Source organism: Bombus huntii, chromosome 1, assembly GCF_024542735.1.
Source record: "Bombus huntii isolate Logan2020A chromosome 1, iyBomHunt1.1, whole genome shotgun sequence".
NCBI classification, from domain to species: Eukaryota; Metazoa; Arthropoda; class Insecta; order Hymenoptera; family Apidae; genus Bombus; species Bombus huntii.
This window is the reverse complement of record NC_066238.1, coordinates 20,349,742-20,368,644: the sequence shown is the minus strand read 5'-3', so window position 1 is coordinate 20,368,644 and position 18,903 is coordinate 20,349,742. Positions and strand designations below refer to the sequence as shown.

At 30.7% G+C, this 18,903-nt stretch overlaps 3 protein-coding genes across 11 annotated transcripts; 2 read left to right on the top strand and 1 right to left on the bottom strand.

Annotated features, from left to right (window-relative positions):
* Positions 1-147: 147 nt before the first annotated feature.
* On the top strand, positions 148-2,901 carry LOC126867516 (uncharacterized). 3 transcript variants are annotated; one of them, XM_050622083.1, is made up of 2 exons: positions 148-864; positions 2,441-2,901. In XM_050622083.1, exon 2 carries the CDS (start codon positions 2,441-2,443, stop codon positions 2,732-2,734), a length of 294 nt encoding a protein of 97 aa, XP_050478040.1. In that variant the 5' UTR covers positions 148-864; the 3' UTR covers positions 2,735-2,901. The 3 variants fall into 3 exon arrangements, with proteins under 3 accessions (XP_050478040.1, XP_050478031.1, XP_050478022.1); XM_050622074.1 differs by lacking the exon at positions 148-864 and adding an exon at positions 875-1,232; XM_050622065.1 differs by lacking the exon at positions 148-864 and adding an exon at positions 877-1,027.
* Positions 2,902-3,724: 823 nt separating this feature from the next.
* On the bottom strand, positions 3,725-9,810 carry LOC126867403 (FACT complex subunit spt16). 2 transcript variants are annotated; one of them, XM_050621830.1, is made up of 20 exons: positions 9,660-9,810; positions 9,470-9,574; positions 9,009-9,173; positions 8,768-8,920; positions 8,544-8,690; positions 8,200-8,466; positions 7,781-8,116; positions 7,331-7,700; positions 7,057-7,255; positions 6,561-6,942; positions 6,309-6,491; positions 6,101-6,232; positions 5,851-6,020; positions 5,587-5,770; positions 5,400-5,478; positions 5,140-5,308; positions 4,956-5,048; positions 4,782-4,847; positions 4,600-4,719; positions 3,725-4,521 (listed from the first exon to the last, which is right to left on the bottom strand). In XM_050621830.1, the coding sequence occupies exons 1-20, from the start codon at positions 9,726-9,728 to the stop codon at positions 4,515-4,517; spliced, it is 3,396 nt and encodes a 1,131-aa protein (XP_050477787.1). In that variant the 5' UTR covers positions 9,729-9,810; the 3' UTR covers positions 3,725-4,514. The 2 variants fall into 2 exon arrangements, with proteins under 2 accessions (XP_050477787.1, XP_050477795.1); XM_050621838.1 differs by lacking the exon at positions 4,782-4,847.
* A 217-nt stretch (positions 9,811-10,027) lies between these two features.
* Positions 10,028-16,623, top strand: LOC126867416 (tyrosine-protein phosphatase non-receptor type 4). Of its 6 annotated transcripts, XM_050621872.1 has the most exons (19): positions 10,406-10,543; positions 10,673-11,058; positions 11,155-11,386; positions 12,420-12,631; positions 12,720-12,848; positions 12,933-12,981; positions 13,063-13,230; positions 13,312-13,432; positions 13,510-13,597; positions 13,672-13,824; positions 13,901-14,133; positions 14,206-14,376; positions 14,453-14,630; positions 14,693-14,860; positions 14,960-15,135; positions 15,211-15,410; positions 15,545-15,888; positions 15,970-16,254; positions 16,348-16,623. In XM_050621872.1, the coding sequence occupies exons 4-19, from the start codon at positions 12,482-12,484 to the stop codon at positions 16,429-16,431; spliced, it is 2,697 nt and encodes an 898-aa protein (XP_050477829.1). In that variant the 5' UTR covers positions 10,406-10,543; positions 10,673-11,058; positions 11,155-11,386; positions 12,420-12,481; the 3' UTR covers positions 16,432-16,623. The 6 variants fall into 6 exon arrangements, with proteins under 6 accessions (XP_050477842.1, XP_050477829.1, XP_050477835.1 ...); XM_050621885.1 differs by lacking the exon at positions 10,406-10,543 and adding an exon at positions 10,028-10,147 and having other exon boundaries at positions 10,673-11,386; XM_050621878.1 differs by having other exon boundaries at positions 10,673-11,386.
* Positions 16,624-18,903: the final 2,280 nt, after the last annotated feature.

The window sequence follows — 18,903 nt, the reverse complement described above, 5'->3', positions numbered from 1 at the left end:
GATTTATCTTACTTTCATAGGGATGAAAATTTTTTCTAAATTCATTTCGAAATTTTTACTTAAAGCTGAATACATTAAAAAAAGTCATGAATTATGCGAGAAATCTATTGACCATTTTGAATTTTATTTGAATAATGACCATTTTATTGAAATATCGTGCCATAATCGATATATTTTTATATTATTTTATAAAAAAATTCGGTAAATAAATATCTAAGTTTTATATAAAGTTTTATAATAACAAGGGCCGTATTGCTTCTTCGATAGTTCGAGAAAAACAATGGTAAAAGTGAAACGTGGATCAGGTGCAGCGGTAGACTCAACGGCTCGCTATATATTGGTTAACAGGCCACTAATATTCATGGCGGGTCGTGCAATGGTATTTGTAAAAGCGTAAAGAGAAAAGCTTTAAAAGAGTTGCTTCGTTGAATTCAAATGTATGTGCTACTACATACTTGTATATATCTAACTATAATACTTACTAACAATCTAAATCAATTAATGCAACATTACACGTATCTTACGTTTACAATAAATTAATAGTACTCATAATTCCTTAATTAATTCCTTAGCAGCACTCATATTCATTCTCTGTATTATGCACATCTATTTAACTATTTACCAAAACCATTTACCGAGATTCTAAATTACCTATTCATACATGCAACATTTGTCCTATATTTACTGCAAATTAATAATACTCATAATACTTTCCTTACTTGTTAATCAATAAGCAAACATTGTATGAAGTAACAAGTGAGCTGTGACATCACAATAACACCGATGTTAGTAGGGACCCGCTTGAATCTTCCACCTGGGAAGTCACATCAGGAGAGAGAACGATGATCGCATCCGTTTCTTCCTGTAAGTATTAACTAATTGGAAGATGGATCTTCTCCTGGATACAAGAGTGGTGTGGTACCGCCGCGCCGCTCGTAAGCATCTCGAGTGTATAAAAGCCGCTTCCGCCGATCGCGCGCTTAGTTTCGCTCGACGGTGACCGATTGTGAAACGACGCACTCTCAACGTGAGTACCATTCACGAGATCGTTGTTACGATTGCTGCCAAGCCTCAACTTCCTTTTACCGTTAACCCTGCGGCGCTTACGACTTGCACGGACATCAGAGAGTTATACTTTTTACTTAACTATCGTTGATCAGTTTCAAACGTTCCTACTGGACTCTCGTAGTAATATCGGTGTGTTTGTTTCTGTGGTTTAACGTTCAGTCAATGTAAGTCGAAGTTTTTCGTTCGAAAATTTAGTTATTAGGCTTTTTCTCTCATTTAGGATGAAGCAAGTGAGAAAGTTGATCCACCTGGCAGAAAGTTCTATTTCGCGCTGATTTATCGCTGACGAGAGTGAAAGTGTGAACCCATCTCTAGGGAAACTAATGAGCATCTGATAAATCTGATAAAACATAAAGTTGTTTGATTTATGGATTAATGTACATAAAAGTGTAGAATAGATTTACATAATTTGCAATTAGGAAACTGTTAGAGTATTTTATTTCATAATTATGGAACGTGAAATGTAATAAAAGATCATTGTTAACGAAGACGTTTTGTACAAGTTATATTTATTCTATTCTTTATTAAGTTTCATAAAAGGAAGTACATGTATAAATTATCCTTGCCTATATCATAATTATTAAAATAATATTGCAGGATCATCCTAAAAAAGTGATGATTTTCACCTAATCTTTCCATAATGTTTTCATTCATCAACATTTTTTTTCAAGATTAGTATCATTACTTTCGTAAATATAAATATCAATTTCACCAGAATATATTGCAATTCCATATGCACCAATTCATACGCTAAAATACTATAAATCTCTCGTTCTTTCATTTATTTTGTAACAATATAATGATTTAAAATTTTGTAATATAGTTTATTATAACATAGTTTCATGAATATATATATATATATATCATATCATTAATTACGTTTTTATATTATTATTTGTTCATTTTTGCGATTTAGGTTTACAGCGTATGCAATACAATGTTTTTAGTAATTGAACAAATTGGTGCTACGAATTTTTATATTACGAATATTTGTCGTTAATAATTAACCGTCTTGCTTTTGATGTTCATTTTCTTACGCGCGTTCTTCGTTGCATCAGAAGAGCGATTGCAAAAATCGGCTCAACCATTCTTCTCACAGCATGACAAAATACAAGATAAATATCTTTTCAAATCCCAATCTTCATCATTAAAGGGAAAAGCAGGGCATTCTTTATTTTAATGCATCTTTTTTAGTAAAACAGAGTTATAATATTTAATCCAATAATTTCTTTAATCTAATAAATCTCCAATAATAATACTATTATATAATTTATAATAGAATGAAAAATTGTTATTTAAAAATACATAAAATCAAAAATATAGAATATAAAATATAGAATAAATACTAAAACTCTGTCTTTTTTTATTTTAGATGAAAGTCCATTTTACGTTATTAGCAACAATATTGATTGTGGGAGTAACTATGGCATTTCCACAAAAGGATGGTCAAATTTTCAGTAATGAGGCTATAAAACAGGCACAGAATACCTATCTTATTCCGAAAGATGCGACAATACAAAAGGTTCAAGAAGGCATCGAATTGGCAGCGTACGAATCGATTCCTGGCGATCAGAAGATTAATCTTTTCGAAATTCTGGGAGCGCACGTTCCATCGGAAGTGGTGAACAATCTCCAAGCTCAAATCGATCAGATAGGACGGAATTAGACTCGCTTGCTTTTCTTCTCCATCATCATCGTCATCGTTCTCTTGTAAAAAATGTTTTGAATCTAAGTTTTATAACAATTATTTATAGAATGTAATAAGTCTTTTTTTATAATGATGTACTTAGGCTTCTTCATTTTTTCGTAAATAAATGTCTGAAAATGAGGCAATTCGCTTGTACGATTTTTTTTCGTTTAGAAACTGTAATATAAATTCATCTCAACAATAAGGGTACATATATCTAAATGTTTAATTAAAAAAGTAATCATTTGAAAAAGGATGATGATTTATTTTACTTGACTTTATAAAATTTGGTACATACTTAAAATACTTTAAACTGGCCGTCCGCCAACATCATTCGTAGAAAGAGTATTACAACACACATTCCAAGTAACATCATTCATTGTAAAAAAAAAGGAATCATTCGCAACTTGTGAAATGTCGAACTAAGTCACCTGCCAGAATTATATATATATATATACGTAGTGATGTTATGGAGAAAGCTGCAGAACCACTAACCAGAGGTACACTTTCACTTCACCTACATTTATGTTACTATTGAAACGGTTCTTCTTTGGCATCTATTATATGGCATTGCCAAGGAATTCAAAACATAATAAGTCAGTAAACGTTCCTCCATGTCTATTATCAAACACAATATTGAAAGGAAAAAAGAAGTCAAGGATACAATAAAATTTAGTGGAGCTGTTTACTTTCATTCTACTTTCACCTTTGTACAAATCTATGAATTCAATATCCCGTTCTTTCTCGCGAAGTTAAGAAAGTAATTATGTAAGATCTGAAGGACGAATGAATTTTCATTTGATTTTTATACTACTGTAAAGTGAAACAAAAATTTTAACTCAAACAAAAGCAAGAAATGTTAAGTAATTGTGCCGTCTTTAAAAATGTACCATGAGCGCGTGATATATTACAGTAGCAACGATTCTATTTCTGTGGACACTCTGTCAATAAGTGACAATATTTCGTACATTAATGATAAATAACTTAAAAAGTATTTATTTTGTTTACCAAGGTACAAATTTCAGAGCCGTGCGAACAAAATTATCAACGATTTTGATCCATTTCAGCTTTCTTTGCTTAGTAAATTAATATCTATTTTCTGGGTGTCTTACGTACGACAGTTAACACTAGTGCATTGTCTTGCATTGAGAGTGTGTTACAATTATATACCTGTAAGTTTTCCTATTGTTTATTATAATTAAGAATTAATTTTCGTATTCATTTAATAAAAAAACAATATTCATAACAGACAAGACGTTGTTTTCTTTTTATATATACTATCTGTACAATGGATACCGTTTCAATACTTCAATACATTTTTAATTCACAAACTTAATAAGTTATTACAAATACATTTGAATACTACCAGCAAACGAACAATGGAATGAAATGATACGTGTTAGTAGTTATATTATATAATTAAGATCGACATTTTTTTTTACTTAAAAAAGAGTTTTATGTACAAGTGATAAAAAATGTGTTCATTCGTAAATTTATGTTAAATTACCCGTACAAGTTCATACACATTACATCGCTATCACCAAGCAGATACTGATAAGTATCCAAGCCTTAGCAGCACACTATCGAACTTTTAAATAATATCAATAACAAATCGTTTGCTAAGAGTTTAAATGAATCAATGCAAGAAAATGTACTATCCTTCTAACTTAATCGACGTACCATAAGAAAGTTTAATATAGAACCAACATTCGGTGTTTGTGTTTTCATATGTGCTTCCTCCAATGTGTAGATATCTCCCTTATTTCCTATAATATATATAAGTAATTTATAAAAAAAATATTACAAATCGTTACAAATTAATATTATAGAATATTTATACATACTTAGATTTCTTCGATCCCCTATCATTTCTTTCTGCACTATCTTCACGAGTTCGTTTCTTACTGCTAGACGAAGAGTGATTTGACGACTTGTGTTTATCATGTTTATCGCTCTTCTTGGGACTAAACAAAAACAGAACATGAAATGTAACATCGCCAAGCACACACGTACTTGTGCTAATCACCTGTGTTTGGATGATTTGGAAGGAGACACTTTCTTGTGTGATCCCCCACTCCGCGATCGATCCGATCTTTAATTATTGAAATATATACTTAACACAATTTTATCACAAAATCACGTCTTTCTATGTCTAAAATAGTTAAAATCCTACGTCCTAGAGAAACGTGTAATTTCTTACCTATGTTTATCCGACGACGATGATTTTTTATCTTTACTACTGGACGAACTTTTACTTTTTGAACTTGAAGAACTCTTGTGCTTCGAATTATGCCTATGAGTTATATATTTGAGTTAGTGACAAATTTAGAAATATGTAAGATTAAGTAATATACCTTAGAAATATGTAAAATCAAGTAATATACCTGTCTTTTGATGGTGATGGTGAATGTTTTCGACTTCCTTTTTTCTTTTTACTTGAATTATAATCATCATGGAATCTATCTTCTCCTCTTTCTTTGTCTTCTTCAGCTGCTTCCCGTTCTAAGTCAGACCAGTCTTTACCAGATTCTTCAGAGCTACCCAACTCCTCTTCTAAAATGTAAATTTAAAGAAAAAAGATGCTAAATAATAAACAAGATACATTTTTTTAGTATTTAAATAAAATGAAGTTTGCAAATATTACCTTCGCTATCTGAATCTTCTGAAGCTTCAGAGTATTCAGAATCATCATCAGATTCCTCTTCAGTGTCAAAGTCAGATGGCTACAAATAAAGAATAAAAATTGTTAATGTCTATATAATTGTTAATATTAAATCTTATAATATGCAAATTTATCTTATTGTTTATAATTATTTCACTAAATTCCATACCTCATAAGCATCGTCTTCTTCTTCCTCCTCGTCTTCTACTTCATCATTTTCTGCATCACTCTCTGGGTCCAAGAAACTCCAACCACCACTGTCAAAGAATCCTACAGGATCATCTGTGATAGTTTTCATAATCTTTGTCCAATTCAAAGATTGTACACCTTCTGTATATCTGATGTCACACGAGCTAAAAAGAAAAGTAGCATGTTTATATTTTATTCTCAAGAAATTAAATCCATAGAAAATAGAGAAACGCAAAGAACTTACTTTAGCCACTCCTTTACATGATCTAACATGTTCATGGGAATGGCATTTAACATAGCGACTTTTCTATGATAGTCTTTGAAAACGAAAATCATATCAAAATTCTTAAGGTGAAATTGTACTCTTTCAAAGTGAACAAGTTCAACATCTTCTAAAGTTATAACAAATGGAGGCTAAAATACGAAAGAAATATGATTAACGAATTGGTACTTATAGTTCATATGAAAGTAATTATATATACAGTAAAATTTACCCATTCTGTGAGATTTACTAAACAACCACTAGTGGGTTGCAGAAGAACAGTACTCCTGAATGGTGCTCCAGGGAATCCAAGATCTCGGAACGGTGTATCAAATTCAATTTCTTGTTTCGTCATGCTTTCGACCTGAATAATATTTATTATTTCTTAGAATTTATTTATTAGTCTTGTAAAATAAAATGTTTCAATCATTAAACATTACTTTTTCACAAAAACTCTTAAAGGCAGTTTTCAATTTGTGCCTAAGTTCTCGTTCTGATTGTTCAGCAGCAAGATCGTCACGATCGTGCATGTGTTGATGTTTCCCTAAATCTGTCGTGATTTCACCAACTTCTGTATAAAACTGCACGTCCACATGCTTCTTTTTACCAAACATTATTGCATGCTGAAAATAGTCTGTATTTAGTAAATGATCGCTAGTAAAAGTAATTAAAACTAAAATAAAGATATATACTTTTAAATGAAAATGAAGTAATATGATCATTTCGCCGTCACATGGTTGGAAAAAGGCATTTTTAATATTATTGTAAAGAATATCAACTTTATCTCCTCTAACCGAAGTGTAACGGAATCCATTCACATGTGCTTCTAAACCTCCTGTCATTCTCTTCGAAACGATATTTGGTCGAATGTACAAGTCTTTTAGTTTTGGATTACCCTTATTTTGAGAGAGTATTAGAGTGTCCTGTTTTACAAGATCCTCCTTCTCCCTTTCTTCTGCTTCTCTATTTTTGAATTTCTTTTGAACTTCTTTAATTAATCTAAAGGCTGTGTTTAAATTAGAAGATGGTGCTGAAATTTCACCAGGCTCTTTGGTGTTTGTACTTCGATATGTTCTAGATGATAAAAATAAAAATTTTATTAACATATATTTACACAATTCATCTTAACATTGATACAACTTGTAATTATCATAAGGAATAAGAAATGAAATAAAATTGTACACTAACACTTCTTTGACGAATGTAGCATCGGGTTGTGGATATGATCCACCTTCGTTCCGACCCATTGTGGCACCAGGATGAAAAAAATTTATTCGGAGGTACGTGTAATCTCCTTCTACCGACTGAGAAATATTTTTAATTGTGGATATATGGAAGGGTACAGGAATCCCAAAAATGGGCAAAATTACAGTTTCATATTTTTTGTCTGAAATATAGATATATAACGTATAATAAATAACATATCAAATTTATTTTATAAACAAAATACAAATACACTTACCAACGTATAACTTCAATTCCTTTACTTCTGGTTCTCGTGGCATATGACTCAGACTTTTGTACGATATTGTTGACTTCCGTATCTTTTCTTGTTCCTTCCCACCAGATTGTTGAGCTAACCGAGCTTTTGCAACTTCATTTAGCTGTTGTGCCAGTTCTTTTTGATGTTGTTTTCTCTTTTCCTCAGAACTATGTTCTGTTCTCAATTTAGATTCTATTACAGCTGTTCTCTTTCCACGACCAAGGATCTCAGGTTTAGGTTCATTTTCCTTTCCACTTCCTTCTTCTTCTTCTTCCTCTTCATCCTTAACAAATATTCCAATATTTTTTACCTTTTTTTTCGAAGGTGTTAAATTCGTAGCAGGTTGTGCCTGAAATAAATAATTTTATTCTAATTTCTATTTTTTGATATATTAAAAAAATTACATGTTTTTAAAGCAAAGATTAGTACCTCATTAATCATAACTGTGTCACCAATGAAAAGTGCATAGGTTTTTCCTTCTTTATCAGTAGCTTCTGAGTTTGTAAGATTCGCCAATCCAACATTTACATTGAATACCATGCCTTTCTTTAGTACTGCATGAGTTTTTGGACCAATAAGTAAAGAACTTTCTCTAAATTCAATACCCATCGCAAATCCAAAGTGTTTGGTTAAATGATCAATCATCTCCGGTTTTTCATCCTTTACATACTTTACCCCTGTTTCATATACTTCGCTTATTTTCACTCCAGCTACTAATTTCTTTAGAATCTCCTCTTCTAATTGTAAAAGGAAGTTATAATTATCCTACAATAAACGTACATAATTATTAAACATATTTAATTTGTTATTAAAGCATGTTATTACTTAATATTTTGTTTAAAACTTACCTCAATGGTTTTAGTAGGATTTACCAACAATGTTCGAACTATATTGGAACAATAAGATTTGTAACGAGCTCCAAGAGAGCAAACAATGACACCGAAATGTAAAGTGTTTTTATCACTAACAACACTAAACTTCAAAGAGTAATTTCCACCACTTTGTATTATCGCAGGATAACACATATCTACTTGAGTAACATCAACACTAGTTACATACTTCTTATTTGTTATAGCAGCATCTACACCTTCTGCAAGCTTTGAATGCTTAACTTTCTAAAATAAAGATGTATAGATATTAGAACTAGAGTGCTTAGATATTAAATATTTTTAAATGAATAAAAACCAAATACCTTATCAGAATCTATAATTTCCATAATTTGATCCTTAAGATACTTTGTGAAGACATCCACAGATACTAAACACGCCTTTTTTATGGTATGAATTTCAGCATCTTCTTTTGGACACATTACATATGCAGCTGCAGCACTTACATCAATCTAACACATTAATGTATATCATAAAATAACCAAAATGTTTGGTATTATATATTGTATGATAAGAAAAAATCGCACACCGTATCAAAAGATTCTGGCTTTAATGCAGCTCTCCACGCGTCCATAAAGGCACCTGGATAATTTTCTTTAGAAAAAACACCCAATGTTTTACCCTTTTTACTTTGTTTTATGATCTCAATAAGTTTAGCAAAATTGGCTTTATCTTCATCATTCTTTAAAAAATAAAAGAGTTTAATACCAACATTAGAAATAAAATTCAATGGTTATTAAATCAAAATATAAATTATAGAAAATACATACTCTATCCCTCACAAGTAATTTTACAGAAGGTACACCAGTGTCTTCCTTTTTCTGATTTTCAAGTTTTCTGACAAATTCAATTTTTTTCTTACTAGCCAAGAAACAGATACACTCTTCTGCTAAGATCATTATAGTATCTGTAAGTTCATAACTGAGAAACCATGTCTGAAACAATATGTTTATAATAATTTTATCTTTTACATTTAACAAAATGATAAAAGAAACTACAACACTTTAGTTACATAATTGAAATTTATTCTGATAATATTAACTCTACAAATTGTTCTTTTTTCATCGTGACAAACTAAGAATATGTATAATATACATGAAAAACTTGTAACATTCTATGAAAACCATATTTTTCAGAATTACAGGGATAAGGTTATGCTATTGTTTACAAGTGCACACGCAAAATATAAGATGCAAAAACGCATTAGAGCAATACAAAAAGTATAACTTACCTGCAACGCTGTCGATTTGCTGTACACGATATCCTCGTCCGTGCCCACGGCGGAAACGAGACAATCCATTTTACTAAAACTATCGTCTGTACCAACTTCTCCATCCTATTTAATAAAAATGATCATACGTTGTTTGTCAAACGATTACATTTATTTTTAACAGCGGAACGAAACATTTCAAATATCTTACCTTCCATGCGGTATAAAGCCGCTTCATACGCCGAAAAAACGTCTCTTTATCAACGGATACGTTTGCCATAACTTCTTGTTTTTCACCTCGTGGTTCTGTGAAATCAACTCGGCATAATTATAATACACCAAAAATCGTCGCTCGTGTTGCGGAGATGGCGGGATTTATAACCAAACCGCAACCGTAATCCGCAAACTATATCCCACGCGGCGGGAATGGTTTCATGCAGCGTAATTTGAGAAATTAACGACACCTCAAGCGGCCGCTTGTTCAACTAACGTTCACACCACAATGTGTATTGATGATTAATTTTTTTTCATATGCAAAGTATTGAAAGAGAATTAGTCACTAAATGCTGATAAACAAATGTTGCAATATTTATACCGTTGCGTACTTGTCTTGATATGTCATGAATACGGTTGCGAATCTGTGCTAATATATCTGGCGCGACTTTGTGTGAAATCTTACTGTGTAAATCTTAAACCATGGTTTGTCAAATAATTTCATATTTTTTACATTTTGGAATATTAACCAATTATTACCCTTGTTAAGGGTTTAGAAAAATTTTTTGTTTAAAATTGATCTTTGTCTTAAAAAAATGTCAGCATAAAAAATTTTTAATAACAGACAGATATCGTTGAATCGAAAATGAATAAAAAAAATGGGTTATGATTAAGATTAAAGTATGTATTAAATACGGACTAAGAAAGAGGAAAAAAGTATAGACTAATAAAACAATATAAAAATATTTTAATATTGATTATTCCTATGTCCTGTAAAAGTATTAAAACATCTTTTCGTTAATTTTATCATACGCCATTTATGATCCATATTATGTATATAATAAATATACAAGGTGTCCCAGTACTAATGATATCACGTTGGTAATTAAGCAAATTTATATATACCAAACAAATTTTTTAATTCAATTTTCTCGAAAACAAATTCTTAAATGTACAGAATTTATTCTATATTTTCATTTCAAATATATTTTTGGCCTATTTTTTCTTTAGGTACAATCACTTCCACCTCATCTATACTATCAATATTGGGATACCTTATATATACCGATCATACTTGGAAAAACAACATTGAATAACGAATCGTAAGACTATTCACTCTATGGTTAATGTTAATGCATGCACACATGTGTGCATTAAATACATATACATACACTGTTAAGTTTTGTATCAGGGCGTCAAACAATTTTACTGTAAATAAAACTTTCAATCTTTATGGTAAATCATTATAAAAAATAATTATCTTGAAACAATGATATAATTATTTATGATCATATATACATTATATTCTGGTAATTTCTAAAAGAATTATGAGCATAATTCATTGACATTATTGCTCGCTCATGCCGATTTATTAGTGTTATCTTATATGTTGTTGAGTGAGTGAAAGACACACAGTTTTTATACTATTTAACATGTTTTTTACCATATACTATGGCAAAACGATCCCGTGAATAATGTCAACTGGTTTGTAGATTAGAATTACATTTGCGCGTTAATATGTCGCTATAAAAAATAATGAAAAGAGTTGCAAGAAAGAAAAAGTTTTTTAAAAAATTTCGTCTCGACTGGGGCGAATTATATTTTTCTTAATGGTTCGTCGAATCTAATCTGCAAAAATATTAACGATCGTGGACCATTTTCCGTTTTGTTAAAAAAAAAACACCTGTGAAAGCCTTATCAAAGGTAGTGCAACGGATCATGAATGTAAGTGGAGATTTTACATTGTTCGTTTAGTGTAATTATGAGACTGTCACTTCGATGCATATAAATATCTATTTCATTCACTATATTCATGATACATATGTATTAATTAATGTATCAAACTTGCTGAGTAAATTTCTGTATCTTTTTAGAGAACAATTTTTACTTTAAATACTTTGAATTTTTATATTTTATTTATAATATATAATATAATATTTATTTTGTATTTTAATATAATATATTAATATAATGTATTATAAATTAATCTCTTAATATTTTATTTATAATATATAGAAAATAGTATTTTTATGAATTAACTTTTGCGAATATAAATCTATGCTTTATTGTCACAATGCAAATTGTTTAGAAATATATTTGAATATTTTTTCCAGTTTTAGTTAATAGTGATGAATTGAATGTATTTTTATATGTTTTACTTGATTTAAAGAAAAAGAAATAATGCTTTAGTGACTACTTAATGAGAGGTTAATGCTAGAAGGCACTTAGATGTATTTGTATTTAAAGAGTTTTACTTTGCTTCTTTTATGTAAACTATTTTCAGAATGCCTTGTTCTACATTATTTTGGCACCTAGTACATATGAACTTGCTTATGTAACTGACGTTAGATTACTGACTCTATGAATTTATTTTCAATGACATCTTCTGAATGTAATTATTTTCAATAGTGATATATGATTGATCAGTCTGTGACAATGCATAGAACTGGTTCATTCAATATGCTTATTTATTACAATTGACAACATAATTGTTGCCTTAACCTTACAGTTGCAGTACTCAAAGCAATGTTTTTTAAGCTCTTTTAATGATATGTACTAACGCTTAAAAACATGAATAAACTTTTGCATAAACAAAAACATACTTATTGCTTTTTATAATTGACAATTGGCTCATTGAATTATTAGACAGTTAGAATTAGATTTATGTTTGTTTGATTTACCTATATATAACAATTTTCTTTAGCTATTTATATTTGCAGTTAATATATTTTGAATAATTTTCTAACTCTTCATTTAGGTGGTCAGCATAGCAGAGAGGTGGTGTCGGGAAGGTGGTTGACACGCCTTCGTATCTTTGAAATGATTGAAAGTGTATCACGTAGAGCGTTGAGTGGCTCCAGTGGGAGCTACCACGTTCGTGGTGCTGAACTAGCAAGAAATCGTAGATTGAAATCTCTTTCTGCTGCTGTTGTCTTCCTTGATGACACGCAACACACATTTCAACTAGATGTGAGTTTATATAGTGATTCTAAATAGTATTTCTTGTGTTGCATTTATGATATGATAGATATGATATGAATATTTCAAAATGTTTTAGAAAAGAGCAAAAGGTCAAACATTATTAGATTTAGTATTCCAACATTTAGAACTTGTTGAAAAAGATTATTTTGGTTTGCAATATGCTGAAAATGGAGCCACAACGTGTACATATTCACCAGATGAAATGGTAAACTTGTCTATTCAATTTATTAAAATCTATTTACAAAATTTATATTAATTGAATAGCGTTATAATTGAATTTGTGTTTTAGAGATGGTTAGATCCTAGTAAACCAGTGAAGAAGCAGATAAGAAGTAAGGGTAAAGATCGTATTCAGATGCTTGTTCACACTACTAAATACAAAAAGATGAAAGATAATTTAATATAATGTATTGCTTCAGGTGGACAATTCTATTTCAAAGTGAAATTTTATGTATCTGATCCTAGTAAACTACAAGAAGAATATACTAGATATCAGTTTTATTTACAAGTTAGAAGAGATATTCTTCATGGAAAACTTCAATTATCGCCAAGTACAGCATGCCTTATTGCTAGTTATACTGTTCAATGTATGTATTAGATACATTGTAACATCTGTTTCATTGTAAAATTTATTCATAATACATCATTATATTTTTATGTAATTATAGCTGAGTTGGGTGACTATCATCCTGAAGAACATGGACCAGGATATCTTTCTAGATTGCAATTAATACCAGGTCAAACTGAAGAAATGGAAAAGAAAATAGCTGAGCTGCATAAACTTCATAAGTATGTTGAAGTTATATATATAATATTAATAACCCAAAGTTTATAAAACTTTATAGAATATTTATACTATTTTACAGGGGTCAATTACCAGCAGATGCAGAATTCAATTTTCTAGACCATGCAAAAAGGTTAGATATGTATGGAGTAGAATTACATAAAGCTAGGGTATGTATTTATCCTATAACCTCCGTTGCAGATTTTCAAAACACGCATTCTTTTAATTTAAATATTTTTTTTAGGATTCAACAAATAAAGAAATACAATTAGGTGTAACATCTATAGGTTTAGTAGTGTTTCAAAATGGAATAAAAATTAACGTGTTCTCATGGTCAAAAATAGTTAAAATATCATTTAAGCGGAAACAATTTTTCATTCAACTGAGAAGGGAACAGGTTCGTTAAACATTCAGTTCACAATTTAGAAGTCAATTTACATATTGTTATATTATACAAATTAATTTTATTATAGTCAGAGAACTATGATACTCTCCTTGGCTTCAACATGCAAACATATCGGAGTTCGAAAAATTTATGGAAAGCGTGTGTAGAGCACCATACATTTTTCCGACTTCACAGTCCTAAAACGAGGCCAAGGCGGTTTCCACTTACTTTAAGCAGTAGGTTTACATATTCAGGACGTACAGAATTTCAAACAGTTGAGGATGGGAAGCATAGAGCAAGAGTAGAAAGAACGTTTATACGGTAACATTAATTTATTCAATATTAATAACATAATATTAGTTCAATATTAACTTAATGATTTAAATTATTTAGATCTCCAAGTAAAAGATTAGTACATGGAGTAACATCAGCTCCAATTATCGAAGAGAAAGGAAAATTATCTATGCCCCCTGGAAGACCGCCTAGACCATATGATAATAAAGTTCAGTCTCTTGGTGCTCGTGAACCTCGTCGAGCGTGGGGTGAAGGAAATCCTAGCGATGAGTTCGTTGAAACTTATATTTAATATTTGTAACTTTTTTATATTTACATTAATTTTTGTTCCTTTTATGTACCATAGTGAAGGTGGCTTTTTGTCCCTTCGTGAAGAAATAACGAGCTCGCATACACAAGGCAATGCATTTTCGCCTGTATTAGGTTCTAGAGTTTTAAGTTATGCTGATGATGATACAACTGCTGAAAGGAACATTTATGATCTTCCTGATTATAGTGAACCTACAAGTTCGCCTGCTCCTCAGGTATTTATTAATATTTTAATAAACAGTTTCTATGTGCACAAAATAAAATTGAGTATTTGTAGATAGTAGAAGATGGATTAGTTACAATATCTCTGACTCCAGATGAACAAGGTCGGTTTGGATTTAATGTGAAAGGTGGTTTAGATCTTGATATGCCTATTTTAGTATCAAGAGTAGCTCCAAATACTCCTGCTGATCGCTGTTATCCGAAATTAAACGAAGGGGATCAGGTTAGTTGTTATATCTTAATGAAATTAAATTGAACTTATTTTCAAGTTATCTAGATTAACTTTTGCAAACTATTTATTACGAATATATTGGATAAATAGGTAGTGTATATAAATGGAATTGATGTCAGTGGATTGTTACATGAACATGTAGTAAATCTAATTCGTCAATCTCGTGATTCGGGCTCTGGTGAACTGACCTTAACTGTTCGACCGAATGCTTTATATAATGCACTAGCTGGTACTGATGAAACATCTGAAGAAGAACCTCCATATAGGTATTACAGATAATAAAACTAAATTTGTTATACTAAAGCAATGATTAATGTTTATTTTTATGTTGAAATAATCAGGTACGTTCCGGATGCACCTCATGCAGCTATTGGATCAGACGCATTAGCACAGTCGATGTTGCTTCTTGCTGATGGTCTTGCGAGCGGTGCTTTAATCGCGCAGTATGAACAGCTATATAGAAAGAATCCTGAACTTACATCTCTTGAATCAAAAAAACCTGAAAATCAGAGTAAAAATCGTTATCGAGATATTTCACCTTGTAAGCATAAAGAAAAATACAAGAATTTATATCAGTATCTTAGTACTATATTAATACGATTATATTAGTACTATATTAATATATTAATACGATTCGAAACATGTGCTTCACAAAATAAATTATAATTTGTGTAGATGATGTTACTCGAGTGATACTTATGGGCTCTGCAAGTGGAGATTATATCAATGCTAACTATGTAAATATGGAAATACCAGGATCTGGTATTATCAACAGATATATAGCTACTCAAGGACCTTTGTCTTCGACTGTCGCTGATTTTTGGCAGATGGTTCTCGAAGCGGGTAGTACCCTTGTTGTAATGCTCACAACTTTGGTCGAACGTGGCCGAGCAAAATGCCATCAATACTGGCCTGCGCTCAATGAAACTCTAACGTTACGAAATCTTACTCTCACGTCTACAGCTGAAAATGTTGAAGATACTTTTATATTTAGAGAATTCATACTCCGTGATATTAATGTAAGAAAATAAAGTAATATTTATAATTTATATTATTATAAATATATTAGAAAAATTCTAAGTCATTTCTGTGCATTTTAGACTGGAGAAGAAAGAGATATAACACACATGCAATATTGTAGTTGGCCAGATCATGGAGTTCCTAGCGATTGGAGACAATTCACAACGTTTACTGAAAGGGTACGGGCAGCTCGAACGGGAATAGTGGAACCCGCAGTTGTTCATTGTTCTGCAGGAATTGGTAGAACAGGTGTCTTAGTCTTAATGGAAACAGCACTGTGTCTTATCGAAGCGAATCAACCGGTGTATCCATTAGACATCGTACGATCTATGAGAGATCAAAGAGCAATGATGATACAAAATGCTGTAAGTTAAAATTTACAAGTTAAGTTATTAAATTGAAATTTATATATAAAAAGATTATCTTTTATATGTAATGAAAAAAAATGATTTTTCTAGAGTCAATATAGATTCGTATGTGAGGCAGTCCATAAAGCTTACAGTGAAGGAATAGCTAAGCCGCTTCCTGAATTCAGTAGGTGAAAACAACACAAATTTGGAATGCATTGTAATTATCATTCTTCTTACATTTTATCGAAATATCACATCACTAGAAGATAATTTTATACTCTGACAATAATATACACATATATTATTCATTAATAGGAGAGATATACACTGTTTCAAATAAGTATTTTCTATCCGTTACGAATATATTTTTATCTAGAAATTTAATTACTCGAAAGATATAACTTTTCACGCCTTAGAGCTTATCCCCCCCTTTTTAATTTATGTACCAATATTTTGTAAATAATGAAATTTCGATAAAATTAAGTTCACTAAATTATGTTTAAGCTAAAGTATAAATCTCGAAGCATTATTTGGAATAATTGTCCGTTATGGCTTACCTCTGTCATCATTATTACTACTACCAATCTTTATTTCTATATGTTAACACTAAACCTACAGACACTTTGTGTATACCTATTCCTACCGTGTGCGGTCAAAATGACCGATGATTAAAGAAGTAATAATTTTCATGATTTAACTTAGATAATGGTTAATTTATAACTAAATGTATATAAAATGATGAACTTTCATAAAATTTCATCCAAATTTACTTTTGTTTAATTTCAATTATTTATATAGAGATATATCTTATTCAACTTCGCTGCATCTTTTACAAATTATCTTATTATCAAATGTACATTTGCCGCATACATATTTCCCGCATCTTAAACAAATTTTCATAATTTTGTAACCTTTACAATTTTTTATTTGACAAGTTTTTTGTAGTAATGAATCTGAACTTGTTGATAGTTTTATTGCATGGTTTTTTCCCGCGATTCTTTATATAAAAGTAATGTATGCACTAGGTTTATAACAATTTTGTGAATTCTCGGTAAATTGGCCCCATACTGTAGATACCATTGCAAATTTATTGGTTCGTAAACGTTGGCTTTTTTCGCTCTTCTTATCAAATCATATAAACCTCATAATTTCAGCAAAGTCATTTCTGCTCATTATTTTGAAAAAAATGCAGATCTCCAAATTTTATTCCACAAATATGAGACATCTAAATTTTTTGCCTGATGTGCACCTAGTTTTGTTGCATCTAGCTCCCTCTTAGTCCCCAATACTCTAAATGCTTCTTCTTCCATACATTTTATTATATGATTCCTTATACAGTGATCAATGATAAGATAAAATGCCGTTTTTACTTGTCCTTTCATTATATGTCGTTTAGCATATCCCTAAAAATATCATGAACTGATGTCCTGCCAGGTTTGGGACTTGCATCTATTTCTTTCCAAACTGTTCCATCGGGCCCAGTTTCACTCTCTGCTGTCAACGATAATTTCTTTCCTTTTTGCCATTACGTAAACGTTTATTTATAATATTCAACTCTGATTCGGTTGTAAATAGCTTTTCATGTGTTTCCATGCCGTTTTCAGTTGCTGCAGTTTCTTGTTCATCGCACACTGAACAGTCTTTTTCTATGTCCGTTATTCTTTTTATAATTTTTTTTTTTTTTTTTTTTTGAAGTCTTGACATTTCTAGGGTAAATATTTATCACAGAATAATACCATGTACGGAATACAAAATTATTGTCAAATTTGATATGCTTTACCTTTCCTTTTATAACAACTTTACACAAAACGCTCTGAAATGCTTTCTGTCTGAGTTTTAGAGATAACAAGTTTAGATGTCGACTAATTGGCTAACAAACTGAGATGTATTCTAGTCGAAAGGACAATAGCAAGTAAGAATATGGTTTGTGACGGTGATATTTATACGAAAATATTGATGAGTATTGACCGTTCTCCATCAACGGTTATTCGAGGGTGGAGTTGGGAAAGTTTTTCCCGTGTTTTATCGCAATGAGCAATAATCCTAAGAAACTTCTCGACTTTTAAAATGTTTGTAACAATGGACTGTAAAAAATGCTCAATTTTGTGGCGGTTTCTTAGGATTATTATGGGCCTAAGTTGATATGTCTTGACAGCTGGTGGCTATCTTGATCGTGGGGTGGATTATGTTTTATGACAAGATTATGGGTATAACAGCTGTTATTATTTGTTATTATTGATTTTGTTTGTCATTTGACGTTGAGATAACCTTTTCTTTATACTGATTGCATTTATTTTAAGAATAACTAAAATACTTTGTCGGTCAAAATGACCGCTCACGGTAGACGAGGCAGAGTACAAATTTTTCTCAGAAAATAAAAGAGCAAACTAGAAGTAAATACCGAAAAATATATTGTATGCATGTTTTAGAAAAGTTCGGAAATTATGAAGCGATATGATAAAGTTTAAATATGGTTAAATTTGTGTAGAAGTTCGAGAGCGGTCAATTTAATCGCCGCTGGTAGGTTTAGTGTTAAATAAAAGCGAAGGTATGGAAAGTTAAATTTCAATCAATACTGCTAATATACTACGAAAACTGCGAAAATGAACTTTCGTTACACACAATTAATATCTTGTTTAATTTTATAGATTAAAATTTTTTTAA

Bases quoted from the DNA above. Each gene is read 5' to 3' on its own strand.
- LOC126867516 (XM_050622083.1), top strand. From the start codon at position 2,441: ATGAAAGTCCATTTTACGTTATTAGCAACAATATTGATTGTGGGAGTA.
- LOC126867403 (XM_050621830.1), bottom strand. From the start codon at position 9,728: ATGGCAAACGTATCCGTTGATAAAGAGACGTTTTTTCGGCGTATGAAG. The intron at 8,921-9,008 runs GTATGTATTTTC...TATTTTTTAAAG, and splicing joins AATTACTTGTGAGGGATAGA to AATGATGAAGATAAAGCCAA. The intron at 8,691-8,767 runs GTGTGCGATTTT...TTAATGTGTTAG, and splicing joins AGCCAGAATCTTTTGATACG to ATTGATGTAAGTGCTGCAGC.
- LOC126867416 (XM_050621844.1), top strand. From the start codon at position 11,441: ATGCATATAAATATCTATTTCATTCACTATATTCATGATACATATGTA. The intron at 12,849-12,932 runs GTAAACTTGTCT...TTTGTGTTTTAG, and splicing joins CATATTCACCAGATGAAATG to AGATGGTTAGATCCTAGTAA. The intron at 14,377-14,452 runs GTTCGTTGAAAC...TATGTACCATAG, and splicing joins GAAGGAAATCCTAGCGATGA to TGAAGGTGGCTTTTTGTCCC.